We start from the raw sequence: 22,100 nt of genomic DNA, 5'->3' as shown, positions 1-22,100 counted from the left end.
CCTGTGACAGCTGAGCAGCCAGTGGATTGCGTGTTTGCGTTAGCATATCTGATCTCTGCACTCTAGTTGAAACAAGGGGCTCAGGTCAGGACAGGGAGTGTGTGTGTATGCAGTGGCGTGTATTCATGAAAGCCAAGCTTCCCCCAAAAATGTACAAAGATAAAAAAAAATATGAAATACTTTTTCTTTCATCTCTCGGTGTTTCATAATTTTCCTTAAATTCGCAAGAGGCTGCGAATTTCCTGTGTTCTAAATCAATATTTGTTTACTAGTCTGAAAATGTCGGAAACATTAACTTGATTGACCATGGATGTAATGTGGCTTTTGATTGACCACCGCTTTTTCTCCCCTGGCTTGACTTCCCCAGTGATTTTACTCACGCACTGCTACTGTGTGTTTGTGTACATGGTTTATGTCTCTCTGTAATGTGTATGTGCACGTGCAATGTATATGTTTTTTCATGTCTCGTGTGAGTGGGGTCAGCTCTTCCTCTGTGTATCTCTGGCACCATCGTCCAACTGTCGCGTTGTCCTATCACGTTCCGGAATGCTCATGTGCCCTCTGGCTCCCTTGCGCCATAGCAACAAGAGATTATGCATCTGTGTTGGCAAAATCAGGAAGCCCGTTAAATATTCTATCCCCTTCTAATCTCTGATATAGGGTCATACACTGTGGGCACTATGGGTCAGATACAGAGAGCCAGAGGAGGGAGGGAGGGAAGATGGATATGGGGGAAAGAGAGACTGATAGATTGAGGTGTTGGAGTAAAATACAGTATTCAGAAGTTGATATAGAGATATAGCAGGCAGCTATATAGTTTAAACAGAAAAATGACAGATACAGAAAGTGATGCAGTGTAGCCAGATAAAGGACAGGGGGAGAGATGAAGAGGGGGTGGGACACATATAAAGAAAGAGGGAAAGGGATAGAGCCCCACAGTGGTGTCATAATACCCATAAAATCTAGCGGTCAAACAACGAAATGGTTCCAATCGTTTTTCCACCTTTCATTTTTCCCATAGGGGACTTTAGAAACACTTCAAATAAGGGCTGTTTCGTATAGGCTTACCCTGGCGTGATGTTTTTATAACCTAGTAAATCTCTCTAGGACAAGGTGCCTTTTATCAATATATTTGGATCTCTTTACTCTCAGATTTGAAAATGCTAATTAGCGTCGAAGTAGACGACATGCAAAACGACAAATCCCTGCAAGCTCCTGTATGTCGTCTCTAGCTGATAACTTTGCTAACAGATATTGTGTCAATTTAAAACTAGCCAAAGACAGTTCACAGAATTGTCCATTTAAAGAAATGTAGCCTATTTATTCATTACTACATTTAGCTAACATTAGATAGTTAATCCAGAGATTCTTACCTTTGCCTCGATTCAGCAGTTTCTTCCAGATTATCATGGCATTTGTAGTTCTTTATGATAGCCACATTAGCAGCTAATTAGCATTTCATTTTGGGGGGTAAATACAGGCGAATATATTAATAAAAGGCCCCTTTTTAGAGAGAGATTTACATGGTTATCAAAACCCAGTTTCTAAAATCCCCTATGGGGAAAATGAATAGTGGAAAAATGATTGGAACCATTTCCCTGTTTGACCTCAAGGTATTACCTCTAGGTATTATGACTCGTACTGGGGCACTCTATAGAGGGATGATATTTGTTAGGTAGTGTGTAATGGTATCAGAGCTGAGATCACGGCAGCAGAGCTAAGCCTGAGGTAATCCACAAAGACCTCAACTGCACCTGGGACCAAACAGCACAGTACCCTCTGACTGAACCACAGTATGATACGGTGCTGCATCATAAACGGTACCTCAACGTATACTGTGCCACTGTGGAAAACCAATACGGTTCAACCCATGTCGTTTTTGAAAAAGATCAAAGCCAAAGTTCCAGAAACTCAGTTGTTCTGTCTTCTCTTGCTCCTATTCCTCCCCCCTTTCCTCCTTCCTCTCTCTCCTTTCTCCTTAACTCAGATGTTCTGTTTACAGTAGTTCCAATCTGCTGAATAGCTGTAATTAACATTCTAATGAACTAATCGCAGGATTCCCGTTGTGTTTCAAAGTAAGCGAGCTGCGTTCAGAAGTTTTTCTTTACGTAACGCCCGGGTATCACTGGAGGCTCCATGTGTGTGTGTGTGTGTGTGTGTGTGATTTATTAAAACAATAATGGGAGCAGACAAGGACTCAATCAGGCACTTGTCCTAGCGAAGCCTGTTTAAACCCCCTGTGCCAGCTTTGTACCAGACAAACACACACACACAGCCCTCTGGCCCACTAGATGGAAATAGCATTGGAGCCACGGCCCTGTAAGGTAAACAACGTGTCGGCATTGCCAGGTTGGGTGACGAGTGAGGGGAGTGTGTGTGTTCAATAAAACCTTTTACTTTTAGATTTTAGACTGGTGAACTAGCTTAATGCTGCCAGTAAGTGACACGTCTGTGTAGATCTGTTGACAGGAAGTAACATCAGATCAGCTACGAAGTCTGTTTCAGATGACTAGCTATGTCATGCTCCTGTTATGTCCTTGCTGCAATAATGTCATGTTTCTCTCTCTAGCGTGATGTCTGTGACAGAGTAAAGCAGTCTCACTGACAGGGGCTTGCTGTACCTGGGGTGGCAAGTAGCCTAGCGGCTAAGAGTATTGGGCCAGTAACTGAAAGGTCACTGGTTCGAACCCCCCCCAAGCCAACTAGGTGTGCGCATAAGCACTTAACCCTAATTGCTCCTGTAAGTCGCTCTGGATAAGAGCGTCCTGCTAAATGGTGTAAAATGTACTGTAGCTGCATTTGTCAGTGATTGACATCAATAGATTTGGAACCAGCTTCTGTATCTGATTGTAGGGAGAGCCAGCCGTGTCATGATGGGGTGCATGTACACACACACACACACACACACACACACACACACACACAGATGAACGCGTGCACAAACAAATGTTCTCTCTCTCCCTCCTCCATCCGTTCCCTCTCCTACAGATGTGTATAGAAGAGATCATGCTGAGATCGCTCCCAGGCAACAACTTCTCCCAGAATGCTCACTAACGAACACCCATTTTTTTTGGTGTGAAACTCAGCCCTGAAATTATTTTAATTACTACTTGTGTTTATCTTTTATCTCTCTCTGTTTTAACTTTTTATAAAAGTCCTCCAGAACTCACTCTAAAGGAGTCATACAAACAAACAAACAAACAACAAATACGAGAAACGACAAATAAGGAAAATAAATTTGCCCAGTGTGCAGACTCGTTTCAGATGATGAATATCATAAAGCGTCTCAGATTGGGAGTGCTGATCTTGGGTCAGTTTAGCCTTTTAGATCATAATGAATAAGATTACAATGGACAGGGGGAACCTGTCCAAGCACTCTTACTCTGAGAGGCTTTATGAATCCACTCCCATTGTAATTAACTAGCCCTCTATAGTTTTAAAATGCTGCTGAAGAACACAGTCCAAGATGTTGTAATCAGAACAGGGAATAGTGTCATTTGTTGTAATTACATTTCCTCTGAAGTAGATCTTTCTTCCTGTGGAGTGGCTCTGGTGTGTGTGTGTGTGTGTGCGTGCGTGCGCAGTAGACAAGCAGATAGCCTAAGGCAGGGTGTTCCTCCTCCTCTTATTGGATAGAGGCCTCTAGGGGACATGTCAATCCTTATTTAAGCCCCCGGAGCTGCTGCGACTACACACACATACAGTCTTGTATAACTAACTTTGTGGGGACACACTATTCAGTCCCATTCAAAATCCTATTTTCCCTAACCCCTAACCTTAACCCTAAAACTAACCCTTGCTTTGAAAGTGGCTAATATTGTGTTCATTCGACCACAGTTGCCACAGTAAAGGGAAATGTGAATAGGGTTAACTGGGAGAACTCTAGAACAGTGGTCACCAACCTTTTCTGAGTCAAAATCACTTTGAGTCAAAATGCGAGCCGAGAACTCTTTTTTTAACGTGACTTAAAAAACGTACGCCTATGCAACATTAACCAATTAAAAACAGTAGTGTAGCAATGATAACATTGATAATGCGTTATTGTTCAGGCCATTAAAAAGGTATGGCTTATAAAGGTGTTGAATACAAAGTGTTGACAATGCTGAGTAAGAAAAAAACGGCAGCTCTTTGCTGTATTTGTAGACTGTCTCTCTCTAGTCATGGTTTTAAACATTTTGAAATCTCACAGTATTAACTTTGCTGTAGATTTCTTATGCCTGCTACTTTACTGCAGACATGGTAATCTGAGCCATCCGATTGGTCAGCGTTAGGCTTATAGTGCGCTTCATTTTATCTCTGGGCCCGCGGGGAAGGCAGATTTTACCTTCATACACATGAAATGGTTCAAAATGGCAACAGTTTGCCTACCCAGCGCACAAGGGTGCACCTACTGCCAACAGCCCATGACTGTAATGACCGACGCTGGAGAAGAGAAGCAGGTATGGGGAGTAGAACATTTAATATGGAACAGACATCAGACAGAGACAGCGTCAGAACCGGGTATGCAAAGACAAACGAACATTAATCCTGAAGCAGGGAACAGAGCTTGGGAACAGACAGATATAGGGGAGGTAATGACCCAGGTGATTGAGTCCAGGTGAGTCCAATAATCGCTGATGCACGTGACGGGGAAGGCAGGTGTGCGTACTGATGGTGGCAGGAGTGCGTAATGCTGGGGAGCCTGGCGCCTTCGACCACCAGGGGGGTAGAGGGGGAGCAGGTGTGACAATGACAAATAAATTTAAAAAATTGGAAGAAAAGGCTTTATTGTTGTTTTTTTTTCAGAAATGTTTTGCGATCGACTAGGAATGCCTTGGAGATCAACCGGTCGATTGCCATCGACCGGTTGGTGACCACTGTTCTAGAAAGTTGAGTAAAGTTCAATCTCGTGCTTCTCTCTGTGGGTTGATATTTCTGCTCGGCAGTCCCAGGGAGCTGCACGGACGCAGCTTAGAAGGAACATTGGTTCCAACCAAATGTGACAGACAGGCCTCCCTTGGGGTCTGTAGGGCCCAACGGAGAACAGGAAGGTCTTTCATCCTCCTGTGTGTGTGGGTGAAGATGAAGGCTTTTCATCCTTCAGACTGTCACAAAGGAAACGGTTTCAGCGAGGAGGCATAGAGATGTGTTTTAGGGTACAAAGAGAGTAACGTACCCCCCTTTCCTCTCATCGCCCATTCACTTCTTGGCTGTTTCAGAGTATATTTCTCATTTGATCAGAGAGGCTTGCCCCCACACTGATAGATTGTGGGTACCCATGGAGCTGTTTGTGTTAGCAGGAGCTGAACAACGTATGATGTGCACAGTGGCACCGGTCCCGTCTGATTGGAACAGAGAGAGTGAGTGTGTGCTTGCGAGAGTATTTCTTCACTGCTCAGTGATTCTGACTCTCTCCCTCTACTCTCCATCCCTCCTCTCTCACTTTGTATCTCCCTCCTTTGCCTCATCTTCTTTATGTGTGTGATTTGATGTCGTCGCCCTCCCCCACCCCCCCAGGTGAGTGAAATGAGTTAGTAATGGAGTCTGTGTGAGACCCAAGCGACCCCCTGCCTCTCCCCAGACACATCCCAGGCAGGGGCCTGTCTCCTGGGCTAGAGAAAGCCGGGCAGCCCCCTTTTTAGAGCATGGCCTCCAGGGGTGGGTCATTTCACTGGCGGCAGGGGGCTGATTCCTCCTCTGCGTTCACATTACAGGGCCAGCAGTATCTCACTACCCACCTTAGAGCGTACTCCTTTTGTGCACACACACTCTCTCTCTCTCTCTCTCTCACTCTCTCTCTCTCTCTCTCTCTCTCTCTCTCTCTCTCTCTCTCTCTCTCTCTCTCTCTCTCTCTCTCTCTCTCTCTCTCTCTCTCTCTCTCTCTCTCTCTCTCTCTCTCTCTCTCACTCTCACTCTCACTCTCACTCTCTCACTCTCTCACTCTCTCACTCACAAACTGTTGCTACCCAGGCACATAATATCCCTCTATCCTTCCCTATCTTTTCTCCTAATCTGTGATGTCGTATAAGGAAACACAAGAGGTTTCTACTTCCTGCCTTATTCTCATTTTAAGCAGCTACGGGATTACACACATACTGCAGACAGTGTGTTCAGAGATTACACTAAATGCTACTTTATGCTCTAATTATATGTATCTTTTTTACTTCAGTTTATTTTAGTAACTACTTTCTTAACCAACAATGCAGTTAAGGGCTTGTAAGTAAACACCTGTTGTATTTGGCACGTGACAAATAATATTTGATTGGATTTCATATTCACCCCCCTTTGATTTCTTCACATTTTGTTGTGTTACAAAGTGGGATTTAATATATTTCATTGGGATTTTTTGGCATTGTATCCCTCATTTACTCAAAAGTATATTGAAAGCAGGTGCTTCCACACAGGTGTGGTTCCTGAGTTAATTAAGCAATTAACGTCTCATCATGCTTAGGGTCATGTATAAAAATGCCAAGTTGCCCATTATTTTGGCTACCATGGCTAGAAAAAGATCTCAGTGACTTTGCATTTCTCTCTCATTGGATTCTGGAGAGGTTGTTTTTGAGATCAATGTAGATCCGCAATAAAAAAATCTCTGGGGGCTGGTTTGGAGATGATACAGTATAGCCTAATACAGAAGCATGTCTGTTCTACAAAATAAATTCCCAAATAAATGTAATCTCAAATTTTTAATTTTCTCTGTTACGCTGTGTGCACTGAACTGACATGCATGATTGTTGCTGACACTCTGACGTTCAGATGAAGGGAATTAAATATTGTATAATGAGCACCACTGCAGCGCTCAACTCAAACACTCGTGTGTAGCCTACTCTACCTGCTGGCAAAGTATACTGAACAAAAATATAAACTTAACATGCAACAATTTCCAAAATTTTATTGAGTTACAGTTCATACAAGGAAATCAGTCAATTGAAATAAATAAATTGGGCCCTAATCTATGGATTTCACATGACTGGGAACACGGATATGAATCTGTTGGTCACAGATACCTTAAAGAAAAGGTAGGGGCGTGGATCAGTAATCCAGTCAGGATCTGATGTGACCACCATTTGCCTCATGCAGCGCGACACATCTCCTTCGATATAGAGTTGGTCAGGCTGTTGATTGTGGAATGCTGTCCCACTCTTCAATGACTGTGCAAAGTGGCTGGTAATTGGCAAAAAAATGGAACACGCTGTCATACACATTGATCCAGGGCATCCCAAACATGCTCAATATGTGACATGTCTGGTGAGTATGCAGGCCATAAAATAACAAGGACATTTTCAGCTTCCAGGAATTGTTTACAGATCCTTGCGACATGGGCCCGTGCATTATCGTGCTGAAACATGAGGTGACGGTGGCGGCTGAATGGCACGACAATTGGCCTCAAGCTCTCATCACAATATCTCTTTGCATTCAAATTGCCATCGATAAAATGCAATTGTGTTCGTTGTCCATAGTTTATGCCTACCCATACCATAACCCCTCCGCCACCATGGGGCACTCTGTTCACAGTGTTGACATCAGCAAATCGGTCACCCACACAACGCTATGCACGTGGTCTGAGGTTGTGAGGCCGGTTGGACGTACTGCCAAATTTTCGATAACGACGATGGAGGCGGCTTATGGTAGAGAAATGAACATTCCATTTTTGGAAACAGCTCTGGTGGACATTCCTGTAGTCAGCATGCCAATTGCACCCTCCCTCAAAATTTGATACATCTGTGACTTTGTGTTGTGTGACATGCACAGTTTAGAGTGGCCTTTTATTGTCCCCAGCACAAGGTGCACCTGTGTAATGATACTACTTATTAATCACCTTCTTGATATGGCACACCTGTCAGGTGGATGGATTATCTTGGAAAAGGATAAATGCTCACTAACAGGGATGGAAAAACAAATTTGTGCACACAATTTGAGAGAAATAAGTGTTTTGTGCATATGGAAAATGTGACCGACCGACTCAATTCGGTCTTATGTAGCAAAATTTGAGTTGGTGTTTTTTACATTGGATAAAAGTAGAGACTCCGAGCTAAAACGTAGTATATCATACACTACAGTTGAGGAACAATGGAAAGTAATTTTGTTTTGAAAGTTGATTAACTTCTAACCCCACTTTTGAGAAAAGGGCCCTTGAAATTTTTGGTACACCTAGTGGAGAGCTCTTCTTTGTCTACACCTATTCAACATCGTTCACACCCTCTTAACCTGTCTGGGCTAGGGGGCAGTATTTTCACAGCCGGATAAAAAACGTATCCGATTTAAACTGGTTACTACTCTTGCCCAGAAACGAGAATATGCATATTATTAGTAGATTTGGATAGAAAACACTCTGACGTTTCTAAAACTGTTTGAATGGTATCTGTGAGTATAACAGAACTCATATGGCAGGCCAAAACCTGAAGATTCCAAGCAGGAAGTGGCCTGTCTGACAATTTGTAGTCCTTCTGTTGCATCTCTATTGAAAATACAGTATCTGTGCTGTTACGTGACACTTTCTAAGGCTTCCATTGGCTCTCTAAAGCCTTCAGAAACCGGATTGACGCGTCTCCTGTCTCTGGGCAGATAACAGCAGCAGAGTTTGTCAGTGGACTGCCTGGTGACACAGAGACTGGAGATGCGCGTTCACGAGACCTCGCCATTTTTTTCTTTCCCTCTTTGAATGAATACAACATTGTCCGGTTGGAATATTATCGCTATTTTACGAGAAAAATAGCATAAAAATTGATTTTAAACAGCGTTTGACATGCTTCCAAGTACGGTAAAGGAACATTTTGAATTTTTTTGTCACGAAATGCGCTCGCGCGTTACCCTTTGGATAGAGTCTTGAACGCACGACAAAAACGGAGGTATTTGGGTATAACTATGGATTATTTGGAACCAAAACAACATTTGTTATTGAAGTAGAAGTCCTGGGAGTGCATTCTGACGAAGAACAGCAAAGGTAATCCAATTTTTCTAATAGTAATTCTGAGTTTAGTGAGCCCGAAGTTGGCGGGTGTCTGAATAGCTAGCCTGTGATGGCCAAGCTATGTACTCAGAATATTGCAAAATGTGCTTTTGCCGAAAAGCTCTTTTTAAAATCTGACACAGCGATTGCATAAAGGAGTTTTGTATCTATAATTCTTAAAATAATTTATGTATTTTGTCAACGTTTATGATGAGTAATTTAGTAAATTCACCGGAAGTTTTCGGTGGGTATGCTAGTTCTGAACGTCACATGCTAATGTAAAAAAAAAGCTGGTTTTTGATATAAATATGAACTTGATTGAACAAAACATGCATGTATTGTATAACACAATGTCCTAGGAGTGTCATCTGATGAAGATCATCAAAGGTTAGTGCTGCATTTAGCTGTGTTTTGGGTTTTTGTGACATATATGCTTGCTTTGAAAATGGCTGTGTGATTGTTTTTGGCAGGGTACTCTCCTGACATAATCTAATGTTTTGCTTTCGCTGTAAAGCCTTTTTGAAATCGGACAATGTGGTTAGATTAACGAGAGTCTTATCTTTCAAATGGTGTAAAATAGTCATGTGTGAGAAATTGAAGTTATAGCATTTTTGAGGTATTTGTATTTCGCGCCACGCGATTCCACTGGCTGTTGAATAGAGTGGGACGCTAACGTCCCACCTAGCCCATAGAGGTTAAGCCTTAGCCCCACATCTTTAAGTATTCACATGTGAGGCAATGGGCTAAACAGAGTGAGTACGGTAGTGTACAAAACAACCAAAGATTTCAAGACTAATGGCTGCTTTATACAACGTCTTTCGACATGTCTGTATACAGTCCATGACATCATGAACATTCTATTGTCGTCCGACATCAAATTTGTCTTTATGAAAAAGTATAAACACAAAAAGGACAGGCTGCATGACATCAGCAGCTTGGTGGTCCAAATAGCATAACATCAATAAACCCATCCGTTTAAAAATGATTTTAGTATATGTCAATCTAGCAAACCAGGCAACTAAAAGTTACTTTCTAAACAATTTTTTGGTTTGTTTCTAGCTTGTTAGCTAGCTAGCTAATGTTAAGTTAGCTGGCTAGCCAGTTCAAATAATGACCATAGCTGACAACGTCTTAACTTTAGCTAATTTGTATTCATTTTAACAGGAAAATTAAACTCACAACAAGATCATTATTTAAAAGCTAATTACTGAAAATAGCTTATGGTTTTGAGTGTATTTTCTTACGATCCCCATTAGCTGTTGCAAAGCAGCAGCTACTCTTCCTGGTGTCCACACAAAACATGAAACATTACATAATACAGAACTTTAATAGACAAGGACAGCACAAGGACAGAACTGCATCAATTAAAAATATACATACAATACATACACACAAACTATCTAGGTCAAATAGGTGAGGCGTTGTGCTGTGAGGTGTTGCTTTATCTGTTTTTTTTCAACCAGGTTTGCTGTTGAGATGGGAGTTCCATGCAATAATGGCTCTATATAATACTGTACACTTTCTTGAATTTGGGGACTGTGAAAAGACCCCTGGTGGCATGTCTGGTGGGATAAGTGTGTGTGTGTAAGTTGACTATGCAAACAATTTTGAATTTAACACGTTTCTTATAGAAAGGAGAAGTGATGCAGTCAGTTTCTCGTCAACTCTTAGCGACCGGCATGCGTAGTATTTATATCAGCCCTCTGATTACAATGAAGAGCAAGACGTGCCGCTCTGTTCTGGGCCAGCTGCAGCTTAACTAGGTCTTTCCTTGCAGCACTCAACCACACGACTGGACAATAATCAAGATAAGACAAAACTACAGCCTGCAGGACTTGCTTTTTGGAGTATGGTGTCAAAAAGCAGAGCATCTCTTTAATACTGACAGACCTCTCCCCATTTTTACAATCAGTGAATATATATGTTTTGTCCATGACAGTTTACAATCTAAGGTAACACCAAGTAATTTAGTCTCTTCAACTTGTTCAAAAGCAACACCATTCATTACCAGATTCAGCTGAGGTCTAGAACTTAGTTTTAGAGCTGTTCAGGACCAGTTTATTACTGGCCACCCATTCCAAAACAGACTGCAACTCTTTGTTAAGGGTTTCAGTGACTTAATTAGCTGTGGTTGCTGATGCGTATATGATTGAATCATCAGCATATATGGACACACATGCTTTGTTTAATGCCAGTGGCAGTTCATTGGTAAAAATAGAAAAGAGTAGAGGGCCTAGAGAGCTGCCCTGCGCTACACCACACTTTACATGTTTGACATTAGAGAAGCTTCCATTAAATAAAACCCTCTGAGTTCTATTAGATAGATAGCTCTGAATCCATGATATGGCAGAAGTTGAAAAGCCATAACACATACACTACCGTTCAAAAGTTTGGGGTCACTTAGAAATGTCCTTGTTTTCCATGATAACATACATGAAATGAGTTGCAAAATGAATAGGAAATATAGTCAAGATGTTGACAAGGTTATAAAAAATGTTTTTTTTTAAATTGAAATAATAATTGTCCTTCAAACTTTGCTTTCGTCATAGAATCCTCCATTTGCAGCAATTGCAGCCTTGCAGAACTTTGGCATTCTAGTTGTCATTTTGTTGAGGTAATCTGAAGAGATTTCAACCCATGCTTGCTGAAGCACCTACCACAAGTTGGATTGTCTTGATGGGCACTTCTTATGTACCCTACAGTCATGCACCATCCACAGGGTATGGCATGGCGTTGCAAAATGGAGTGATGGCATTCCTTCTTCAAGATCCCTTTTACTCTGTACAAAACTCCAACTTTACCACCACCAAAGCTCCCCCAGACCATCACATTGCCTCCACCATGTTTGACAGACGGCGTCAAGCACTCCTCCAGCATCTTTTTATTTTTTTCAGTGTTTCAATTTTCTTCTTTGTGATACCGAACACCACAAACTTAGATTCGTCTGTCCATAACACTTTTTTCCAATCTTCCTCTGTCCAGTGTCTGTGTTCTTTTGCCCATCTTAATCTTTTCTTTTAATTGGCAAGACTGAGATGGCTTTTTCTTTGCAACTCTGCCTAGAAGGCCAGCATCCTGGAGTCGCCTCTTCACTGTTGACGTTGAGACTGGTGTTTTGCGGGTACTATTTAATGAAGCTGCCAGTTGAGGACTTGTGAGGCATCTGTTTCTCAAACTAGACACTCTAATGTACTTGTCCTTTTGCTCAGTTGTGCACCGGGGCCTCCCACTCCTCTTTCTATTCTGGTTAGAGACGGTTTGCCCTGTTCTGTGACGGGAGTAGTACACAGCGTTGTACGAGATCTTCAGTTTCTTGGCAATTTCTCGCATGGAATAGCCTTCATTTCTCAGAACAAGAATAGACTGACGAGTTTCAGAAGAAAGTTCTTTGTTTCTGGCCATTTTGAGCCTGTAATCGAATCCACAAATGCTGATGCTCCAGATACTCAACTAGTCTAAAGAAGGCCAGTTTCTTTGCTTCTTTAATCAGAATAACAGTTTTCAGCTTCTTTAATCAGAATAACAGTTTTCAGCTGTGCTAACATAATTGCAAAAGGGTTTTTCTAATGATCAATTAGCCTTTTTAAAATGATACACTTGGATTAGCTAACACAACGTGCCATTGGAACACAGGAGTGACGGTTGCTGATAATGGGCCTCTGTACGCCTATGTAGATATTCCATTAAAAAATCTGCCGTTTCCAGCTACAGTAGTCATTTACAACATTAACAATGTCTACACTGTATTTCTGATCAATTTGATGTTATTTTAATGGAAAGCAAATTAGCTTTTCTTTCAAAAACAAGGACATTTCTAAGTGACTCAACTTTTGAACGGTAGTGAATGTTTTCTCAACAACTGGTTATCGTCAATAATATCAAAGGCTGCACTGAAATCTAACAGTACAGCTCCCACAATCTTCTTGTTATCAATTTCTTTCAACCAATCATCAGTCATTTGTGTCAGTGCAGTACATGTTGAGTGCCCTTCTCTATAAGCATGCTGAAATTCTGTTGTTAATTTGTTTACAGAGAAGTAGGATTATATTTGGTCAACACACAATTTTTTCCAACAGTTTGCTAAGATCTGGCAGCAAGCTGATAGGTTTGTTGTTAGAACCAGTAAAGGCCTCTTTACCACTCTTGGGTAATGGAATGACTTTGGCTTCCCTCCAGGCCTGTTGACAAAGACTTTCCTCTAGGCTCAGATTTAAGCTATGACAGATAGGAGTAGCTATAGAGTCAGCTACCATCTTCAGTAGCTGTCAATGCCAGGAGGTTTGTCATTGTTGATCGATAGCAAAAATTTCCCCACCTTTCCCACACTTAACTTTAAAAAATTCAAACTTGCAAGACTTCTTTCATTGTTTTTTTTTTTTTTTATGCATGAGGATGATGGCTCACTGTTCGTTGTTGGCATTTCCTGCCTAAGTTTGCCCACTTTGCCAATAAAATAATCGTTAAAATAATTGGCAACATCAAAATGGTTTGATGAGTTGAATTTGTCTTTCTGCCCATAATTTCATTTTAAGTGCTCAAGTTTTTTTCCCATCATTCTTTATATTATTGATGTTGGCTTCATAATACAGTTTCTTATTCTTTTTGTTGAGTTTGGTCACATCATTTCTCAATTTGTAGTAAGTAAGCCAGTCAAATGTGCAGCCAGACTTATTAGCCACTCCTTTTGCCCCATCTCTTTCAACCATACAGTTTTTCAATTCCTCATCAATCCATTGAGCCTTAACAGTTCTAATAGTCAGGTTCTTAACATGTGAATGTTTATCAATACTTGGAATTTCATCAATTTCATCAATTCATTAACTGCAGCGTCTGGATGCTCCTTATTAATCACATCAGACCAACAAATATTTTTAACATCATCCACATAACTCACAGCCAGATCTTTTGTATGATCTCTTATATGCTATTTTAGGCCCAGCTTTTGGAATTTTGGCTTTCCCGGATATAGCCACAATTTGACTTTGATGCAGGTCATGTTATTTGTTACATTACCGTCACTGGTAAACACACACTATATAAATTAAAATCGCATTTTATTTGTCACATGCAGAAGGTATAAACGGTACAGTGAAATGGTTACTTGCATAGTGGAGTCTTCTGTTTAGACATGTAGCTAGCTAGCTAAACAATGAACCATAATCCCAACTCATAACGCTACTATCCTGTATGAATCTACAGGTGGCTAAAGCTAACCAATTAGGTTCTATGTTAGCTAGCTAGCTAACATTAGGCTATAACTAGCAATGCAAATGGCTCTGGGATACGAATAATATTAGTACACAAACCATACACGTAACATTAGCTAGCGAGCCAGCCAGCTAACATTAGCGAGCTTTCTAACAGTACGCTTTACATTGCAATGAATTTGACTTTCTGACAAAATAGAAATGTATATCTGAAAATGTAGCTAGCTAGACTGTCTTAATCGTAGACATGGATGAGCGCTTTTCCCTCTATGTCACGGATGTCATGGTTGCCCTTAGTTTGAAGATGTAATCCGGAGATGTGTTTCTTGCAGTTCTTCATGATATGTCAAAAAAAGCTGCGTTAGAAAGGATTAACTACACATACTGAGCAGCTCATGTTATAAACAGAAGCGTACTACATGTCAGACGAATACAAACTCATCTCGGCATGTCCAGCCCATCCATTATCTCAGCCAAACATGGCTAGCGGGAAGGTTCCAGACTTTTTCCATGTCTAAAACAACTAGGCTCGTATTTATTTTATTATTATTCGTATTTACAGATGGCATACTAGTTTGTTATTAAGGCACATGAAAGTTCACAAACAAATAAATGTCTACGTTCAAATGTCTCTCCTGTAAACTAGTGATGCGCGACATACGCCTAGTTTCCTGAAAGGAGGCACAAATTTCTGGGATCTTTTATTTCAGCTCATGGGATCAACACTTTACATGTTGCGTTCTTATTTTTGTTCAGTGTAATTCAAAGCTTATACTTTACCATTCAGGATGTATCTTTCCAACGTGCAACATTTCTTAATGCAATCTAGGCAAAACACTTTTGAAAGCACTTTTGTCCTTTTGTTAAAAAGACCTCTCCTACAATTGTGTGTATGGCATTGTTTTAAAAATGAATTTACAACCGGAGTTTCAAGCATGGTTTAGGGGCAGCTGCGATGGAATCCTGGTTGAGAATGAAACGACTGAACAAATTAACAATGAAACAGCACAGCAAGTAAGTGAAAGAAATAGGTTTTGATTATGTTTTACTGGTAATGGGGAAATACGTAAATGCCAACAAAATAACTTGTGTGTGTAACCTTTTATTTAACTAGGCAAGTCAGTTAACCTCTATGGGCTATGTGGGACGCAAGCGTCCCACCCCTGGTACACCCTATCAACAACAGGTGAAATATCAAGAGCGCCAAATTTGAAAACAATTAAATGTCACAATTCAAATTTCTCAAACATACAACTATCTTACACCCTTTGAAAGATTAACATCTCCTTAATCTAACCACGTTGTCCGATTTCAAAAAGGCTTTACGGCGAAAGCATAAAGTTAGATTATGTTAGGACAGTACATTGAAAATAGCTGTGTGTAATGTTTTGTCAATGCAAAGACACGCGTCACCAAAAGCAGAAAACCAGCTAAAATTATGCACTAACCTTTGACAATCTCCATCAGATGACACTCCTAGGACATTATGTTAGACAATACATGCATTTTTTGTTCTATCAAGTTCATATTTATATCCAAAAACAGCGTTTTACTATGGCGTTGATGTTGAGGAAATCTTTTCACTCCAATACCGCCAGTCAAATCAGCACAACAAATTAAATAATTACTATTCGAAAACATTGGTAAAATATTATATTGTCATTCAAAGAATTATAGATTTACATCTCTTGAACGCAACCGGATTGCCAGATTTAAAAATAACCTTACTGGGAAATCACACTTTGCAATAATCTGAGCACTGCGCCCAGAAAAATACGCTTTGCGATACAGACTAACCGCCATGTTGGAGAGATCTAAAATCGAAAATACTATGTAAATAATCCATTACCTTTGATTCTCTTCATCAGATGTCACTTCCAGGAATCCCAGGTCCATAACAAATGTAGTTTTGTTCGAAAAAGCTCATAATTTATGTCCAAAAAGCTCCGTGTTGTTAGCACATGATCTAAGCCCGCCGGACTTCTCTTCATGAAAGAGGGGAGAAAAAATATTTACGTTCATTCAAACATGTCAAACGTTGTATAGCATAAATCATTAGGGCCTTTTTCAACCAGAACATGAATAATATTCAAGGCGGACGATTGCATTCTCTTTTAAAACGTACTGGAACGAGAGTACCCAACATGAACTCGCGCGCCAGAGTCTTGTCGGCCACCACCGTTCCAAGGCTCTTGTTCGTTCAGTTCTCACAGTAGAAGACTCAAACAACTTTGTAAAGACTGGTGACATCTAGTGGAAGCCATAGGAAGTGCTCAATGATTAATAAGCCCCTGTGTGTTTCAATGGCATAGGCTTAAAGGTAATTCAACACATCAGGTATCCACTTCCTGTCAGAATTTGTCTCAGGGTTTTGACTGCCATATGAGTTCTGTTATACTTAGACACCATTCAAACAGTTTTAGAAAATTCAGAGTGTTTTCTATCCAAACCTGAACAATAATATGCATATTCTAGCTTCTGAGTTGGTGTAGGAGGCAGTTAAAAATGGGCACACATTTTTTTCAAAATTCTCAATACTGCCCCCTATCCCAAACAGGTTTTAATTAAGAACATATTGTTATTTACAATGGCGGCCTACACCGGCCAAACCCGGACGACGCTGGGCCAATTGTGCGCTGCCCTATGGGACTCCCAATCACGGCCGGATGTGATACAGCCTGGATTCGAACCAGGGATTGTAGTGACGCCTCTTGCACTGAGATGCAGTGCCTTAGACCGTTGTGTGTATTAGAATACTTAAAAGGCCGCTCAAATTTTAAATATTGGTTATTGGTATCGTTGTTTTGAGCAAGGAAAATATTGGGTATCGGTATCAGCCAAAAATGTCATATCGGTGCATCACTAATTAAGACACTTTATTTTGGTGTGTTTCCTTTATTTTGGCAGTTACTGACTGACTAGGTTGAAACCCTGGGCTCCTGCACGCCATAAGTGTGTGTGTGTCTTTGTGTGCGTGCTTGTGTGTGTGTTGTGATGCACAGCCAGAAACTGGGGCAGATGCTCTCATGAGAGCATCAATATCCCGATTGGGGTTCCACACACACACACACACACACACACACACACACACACACACACAGCTGCCACACACTGATAATGTAATTAGGTATGAATGGATCCAGTCTGGTGTAACCAGTTGTAATGGACTGAATGAACAGTCAACTACTGAGCAGTCTTTCTCTCTTTCTCTTTTTAGTCAGTGTTGGACCACTGAGTCCGCTCTATTCAACATTGACGGAGTTGAAACTGTTTTTTGGTGGGGGGGGATCAGTGTGCGCGATCAGTGTGTGTCTTTAGAGCAGGGATGGCCAACTCCAGTCCCCGGGGGGCTGACTGGTGTCACAAGTTTGCCCCAGCCTCAACTAGCACACCTGACTCCAATAATCAACAAATCACAATCTTTGGTTTAGAATGCAATTAGTTTGATCTGCTGTGTTTGCTTGGGATGGGGGTGGGGGGATTGAGACACCACTCCGGGCCTCGACGATTGGAGTTACCATTCCTGTTTTAGAGCAATGACAATACTGTGATTAAGGCTCCTGGGCCTCCGGTGCATGCTGATGATGTCATAGGCTGCTTGTTCCACTGGCCCCTGGGAGTTGCTGTCTTTCTCCCCTTGTGGAAGCTGACTGCAGTGAGTGAGTGAGACATATTCAGCCCCGCCCACAGGCCCAGGTTCATACCACTTAGAGCAGGGATGGTATCAAGCTGAAGTCCTCCAGGAGCTACGCTACAGGGTCTGTCAGGTGGATCTCCTCTCCCTCTGGCACTTAGTTGATCCCTTAATGTCACTGATTGGCTAGGGAGTTCACACACCTGGTTTCACTAATTAAAAGGAAAGTATGAAAAGCAGCAGACTCTGTTGCCCTCTAGGAGTTGACTTTCACACCACCTTTTTCCTCTCACTCTCTTCAACTCTCTTTCTCTCCCTCCCCATCCCACTCTTTCACCACATTTCTCTCCACCCCCCCCCCGCCCTTCTCTATCTCCTTCCAACTCTGTTTCCCCCTCTCCATCCAGCCCCCTTGCTCCCTTCCCTTTCCATCCCCCTCTCTCTGACCCACTATCAGTCTCTGTGTTTGACAGCCTGAGCAGTAATGGTAATTTCATAGTTGTCACTACAACACAGGGTTTCAAGAACGGTCAGTGTCAGGCCTTAATTAGACTGTCAACACACACATACACACACACACGCATTCCAAATGTGTGATTATACACACACTAATCACGTCTTAATGATACGTTCTTGATTATGGTCGTAGCTTCTGTCAGTTTAAATGTCGCTGTGTAAGTGGTTTGTTTAAATGACACTAACACACTCATACACACACTCATACCCAAACACACAAGCAGCACGCAGGCATTAAGTCATGATCCTCTCTCGTCTTCCATCTAATTCTACATAAAGTGGGCTCTTAGTGTTGTTATTCAGGCTCACCCTCATCATCTTTGTCTATCAGTATCCCCTGTTTGGTCTTCTCTTTCCCTCCCTGGCTCTTCTCTTTCCATATCAATCTCTCTCTTTCTCTCGCTGTCTTTCCATATCACTTTCTCTCTCTCTCTTTGTCACTTTCTTATCGTCTTTCATTGCTCTCCTGCAGGGATTCAGATAGTCTTTACTAAACCATAGTAGACAGTTCTAGACACTCTTAGCAGAGCTTAGAGGGCTTGAGGGAAACGAGTGGGTGAAGAGGGATGGGTGGGTATATGTGAGGTGTAGCAGTGCAGCGTTTCCAAAAACTCGGTCCTGGAGACCCCAGGTGGTGCACGTTTAGTTTTTTGCCGGCCTCTACACAGCAGATTAAACTAATCAACTCCTCACTAATCCGCTGTGTAGTGTAGTGCTTCTGGAAAAACCTAAATGTGCACCCCCTGGGGTCCCCGGGACCGAGTTTGGGAAACCCTGTATTCACAGAGTAGCTGTTGCAGGTGTACAGTAGGTCCACCAGGTAAAGAGGTATTTCGGGAAATGACGCAGCAGGTAAGTTCACCCTCCACTACATCCCTGGTGGTGAGAGGGTGCGGCGGAGGAGTGATAAATGGGCTGTGAATGGGGGTGTCACACTATCTAACCCTCTTCTACAATACAGATAGACCCCCTGCAGTAGAGTCCAAATTGGATCCTCACAGTGCTCTCATTTAGAGCCCCCGTTAGAGCTTTGGTTAGTAGAGTGAGACGATGAGACACAGGAAGGAGGAGGAAGTGTGATTTTCCACTGGCTGGCTGTTTAATGCTGCTCTAATTCTCCTCCCTGTTGATCCTCATCTCCACACAGCTGCTGTGTTTACACGCACACTCTGCACAGCCAAGGAATGGCGAGATCACACAGAGGGAGAGAAGGTGTGTGTGGCAGAGCGACATGGAGGAGAGAGAGAGCCCGGGGAGGGGATGAGAGATGTGAAGAAAGAGAAATAGAGAGAGAGTCAGGTCTATTGTACTGTAATTTCTCCATTGACATGATTCAATTTGCTGTGGCGACTTCTTCATACACTGGCTCTGGAGTGGAGTGGCTCATCCTCTGGTGTGATTGTGTGTGTGTGTGTGTGTTTCAATGTGTTTGTAAAACTGCTATTTTATGGATATAGAACAGAGTAATAGGACCATTGTAAAAGGCCTGTGGTGCTAGGAGCCAGTGTGCCAGAGCTTGGCTGTACCGTGGCTGACTAGCTGTGCTCTCCAGGGGTATAGAATAAAAACCAACTTTGGACAACTGGCTGCTTCTTCTCCTCTCTTCTCTCCTCTCCTTCTGTCCTCCTCTTTTCCCCCCTCATCTCCTCTCCCATCTCTTCCCCGCCCCTCTCCTCTAATGGTGTTATTTGTCTCTCTTACAGGCTGGCAGACCAGGATAGTGATGGCCACGTGAGCTTCAGAGACTTTGAGTGTGTCATCAGCTATGGACAGGCCAACAGCTAACTGAGAGTGGACACGCCATTCCTCTCCTCCCTGGACTGGACAGCTTCGTTCTGGCCAACGTCTAATAAAAATCAACTATGGAACAACTTGTGCAGAATGCATTTTGGAGCCCACTGTTGACGTGATTTCTGTGCCACCTCTGCTACTTTGACCGAGAACCAGTGACCCAGCCACCTCTGTCTCCCTTTTTACCCCCTCCTTGCTCTCTGTCTCTCTCTCTCTAAACCCCATTAAGCAGGTCCCATCCCATAATCCCCTGCTCTCCCAAATGTACTTCCATCTGAGAAAGAGGGGGAGGGAGAGAGAGGGGAGAAGGGATGAAGGGGTAGGTTGCATCCAAATTGAATATTACCCATGGTAGTAATAATATTGGATTTTTAATCAGGCAGGGCTCCAGGACGGCCCTAGCTGCGCCTGCATAGCTTCTTTGTATTATAAAGCCCCGGTGAACAGGGTCATATTCATTAGTGCACAAAGTAGTAAAACACATTGCAATGGAACATCCAAAAAATCGCTTATTTGACATGTTCAGGTAGTCCCTCCCAGGTTTCAGTACATTTGGTGCCTGATGAACAGGACCCAGGGCTGCTGCTCCAGAGGGGATTTGCCAGCGCTCTTCTTGTTCCCGCCAATTACAGGACTGTAAATACAATGTTTGTGTTCTGGAGAGATTTACGACGATGGCACTCCCGTCTGAATAAAGATTAATTTGTTTTTGTAATCAAAGTACCCGAGTATTGGATCTGTGTGACGCAGAGAGGCGCAAGTGCACACACGGCATACAAATGCATACACACACAGTCAAAGGGATACACACACACACACACACATACACACACAGTCAAAAGCTTACATGCACTCTCATATGAACACACATACATTGTTGTTTAAACACAAACAGTCTTACACACTTGTATACAAACACACCCACAAGTCTCTCTCTAGCACACACACACACTCAATTACTCTCACTCACACACATTAGTTTGTTTCATGTATCCATCAAAGAGGACTCAGGGGGCTGCGAAATAAGGAAATGGACTTGAAGGGAAATATAATCAAGCAGTTGTTTAATCAAATAGAGTAATTGTCTAATCCTGCCTCCGTCTCATCTTGAGGAAGCAGCGGTAGCTGCATCCGATACGTACTGGGACAAGACACTTTAATCCACTCTCTTACTGGATTAAACCAATCCTCCCATTCATTCTACACAACATCGGGTTACGGAGAGAGAGAGAGAGAGAGGGAGCGAGGACGGCGGGGGATAAAGATGAGGTAGAGAAGGAGAATGGAACTGATACAGAGACATGAACAGGGAGAGAGGAAAAGATGGAGAGAAACACGGGAGAGAGGAACAGATCTAGCTACAGAAATGGGGAGAAAGAGAAAAAGAGGCCGAGATGATAGTAGCAGAGGTTTGGCATGGGTAGGAGGCAGGGAAGGATGCATGCTGGTTTATTGTGCTGCTGTTGCAGGACACTGACTTGGCTGAAACCACAGCACAGACCGGCTCTGTCTGGCTGGGTTAGGGGTCTTTGTGTCTTTTTATTTGGCCATTCCTCAAAACTCTTTCCATCCATCCCTCTCTCCTCTTGTCTACTGCCCATGCCAACCCACTGTTGGATAAACTGGTGCTTTGTGCTGTTTTCTGTGCTTTTCCCATCCAACAGAACCTGTTAGCCTAGCCTAGCCACCAACAACCAAACAGCAGGCCAAACACATTTCAGCTGGGCCCAAGGCCAGGCCAGGGAGGTGGGGCTCTAAAGTGGGACAAATGTGGTTGCATATGTGACAGTATTTTGCTGTGTGACCTGGAGTTTTATTTTGGGAGCACCAGTGTGACTAAAAACCCAATTTTAAAAAAGGAGTAGTGGTCTATTCAGCTTGATAAATGTCCATCGGTGTGGTTGGGGGGGGGGGGGGGGGGTAGGATGGGACAGGGGGAGCAGGTAGCTGAATAGTGGTGTCTTCAGCAGCCTGATGGTCTTGGGGTCGACGCTATTGGCCAGTCTTAGTTTTAGCCATGATG

General features: G+C 42.5%; 1 protein-coding gene across 3 annotated transcripts in view; it reads left to right on the top strand.

The window, feature by feature from the left end:
- Positions 1 to 20,797, top strand: part of efcab11 (EF-hand calcium binding domain 11) — a 93,435-nt gene extending 72,638 nt beyond the window's left edge. For all 3 annotated transcript variants that reach the window (XM_029729399.1, XM_029729398.1, XM_029729397.1), the window contains one exon: positions 19,990 to 20,797. In XM_029729399.1, the coding sequence (XP_029585259.1) occupies positions 19,990 to 20,071 (82 nt within the window). In that variant the 3' untranslated portion in view covers positions 20,072 to 20,797. The remainder of the gene's footprint in view (positions 1 to 19,989) is intronic.
- The last annotated feature ends 1,303 nt before the right edge of the window (positions 20,798 to 22,100 follow it).

This window comes from Salmo trutta, chromosome 33 (genome assembly GCF_901001165.1).
Source record: "Salmo trutta chromosome 33, fSalTru1.1, whole genome shotgun sequence".
In the NCBI taxonomy this organism is placed as follows: Eukaryota; Metazoa; Chordata; class Actinopteri; order Salmoniformes; family Salmonidae; genus Salmo; species Salmo trutta.
The sequence above is the reverse complement of the archived record's forward strand: the minus strand, read 5'-3'. Positions and strand labels throughout refer to the sequence as shown.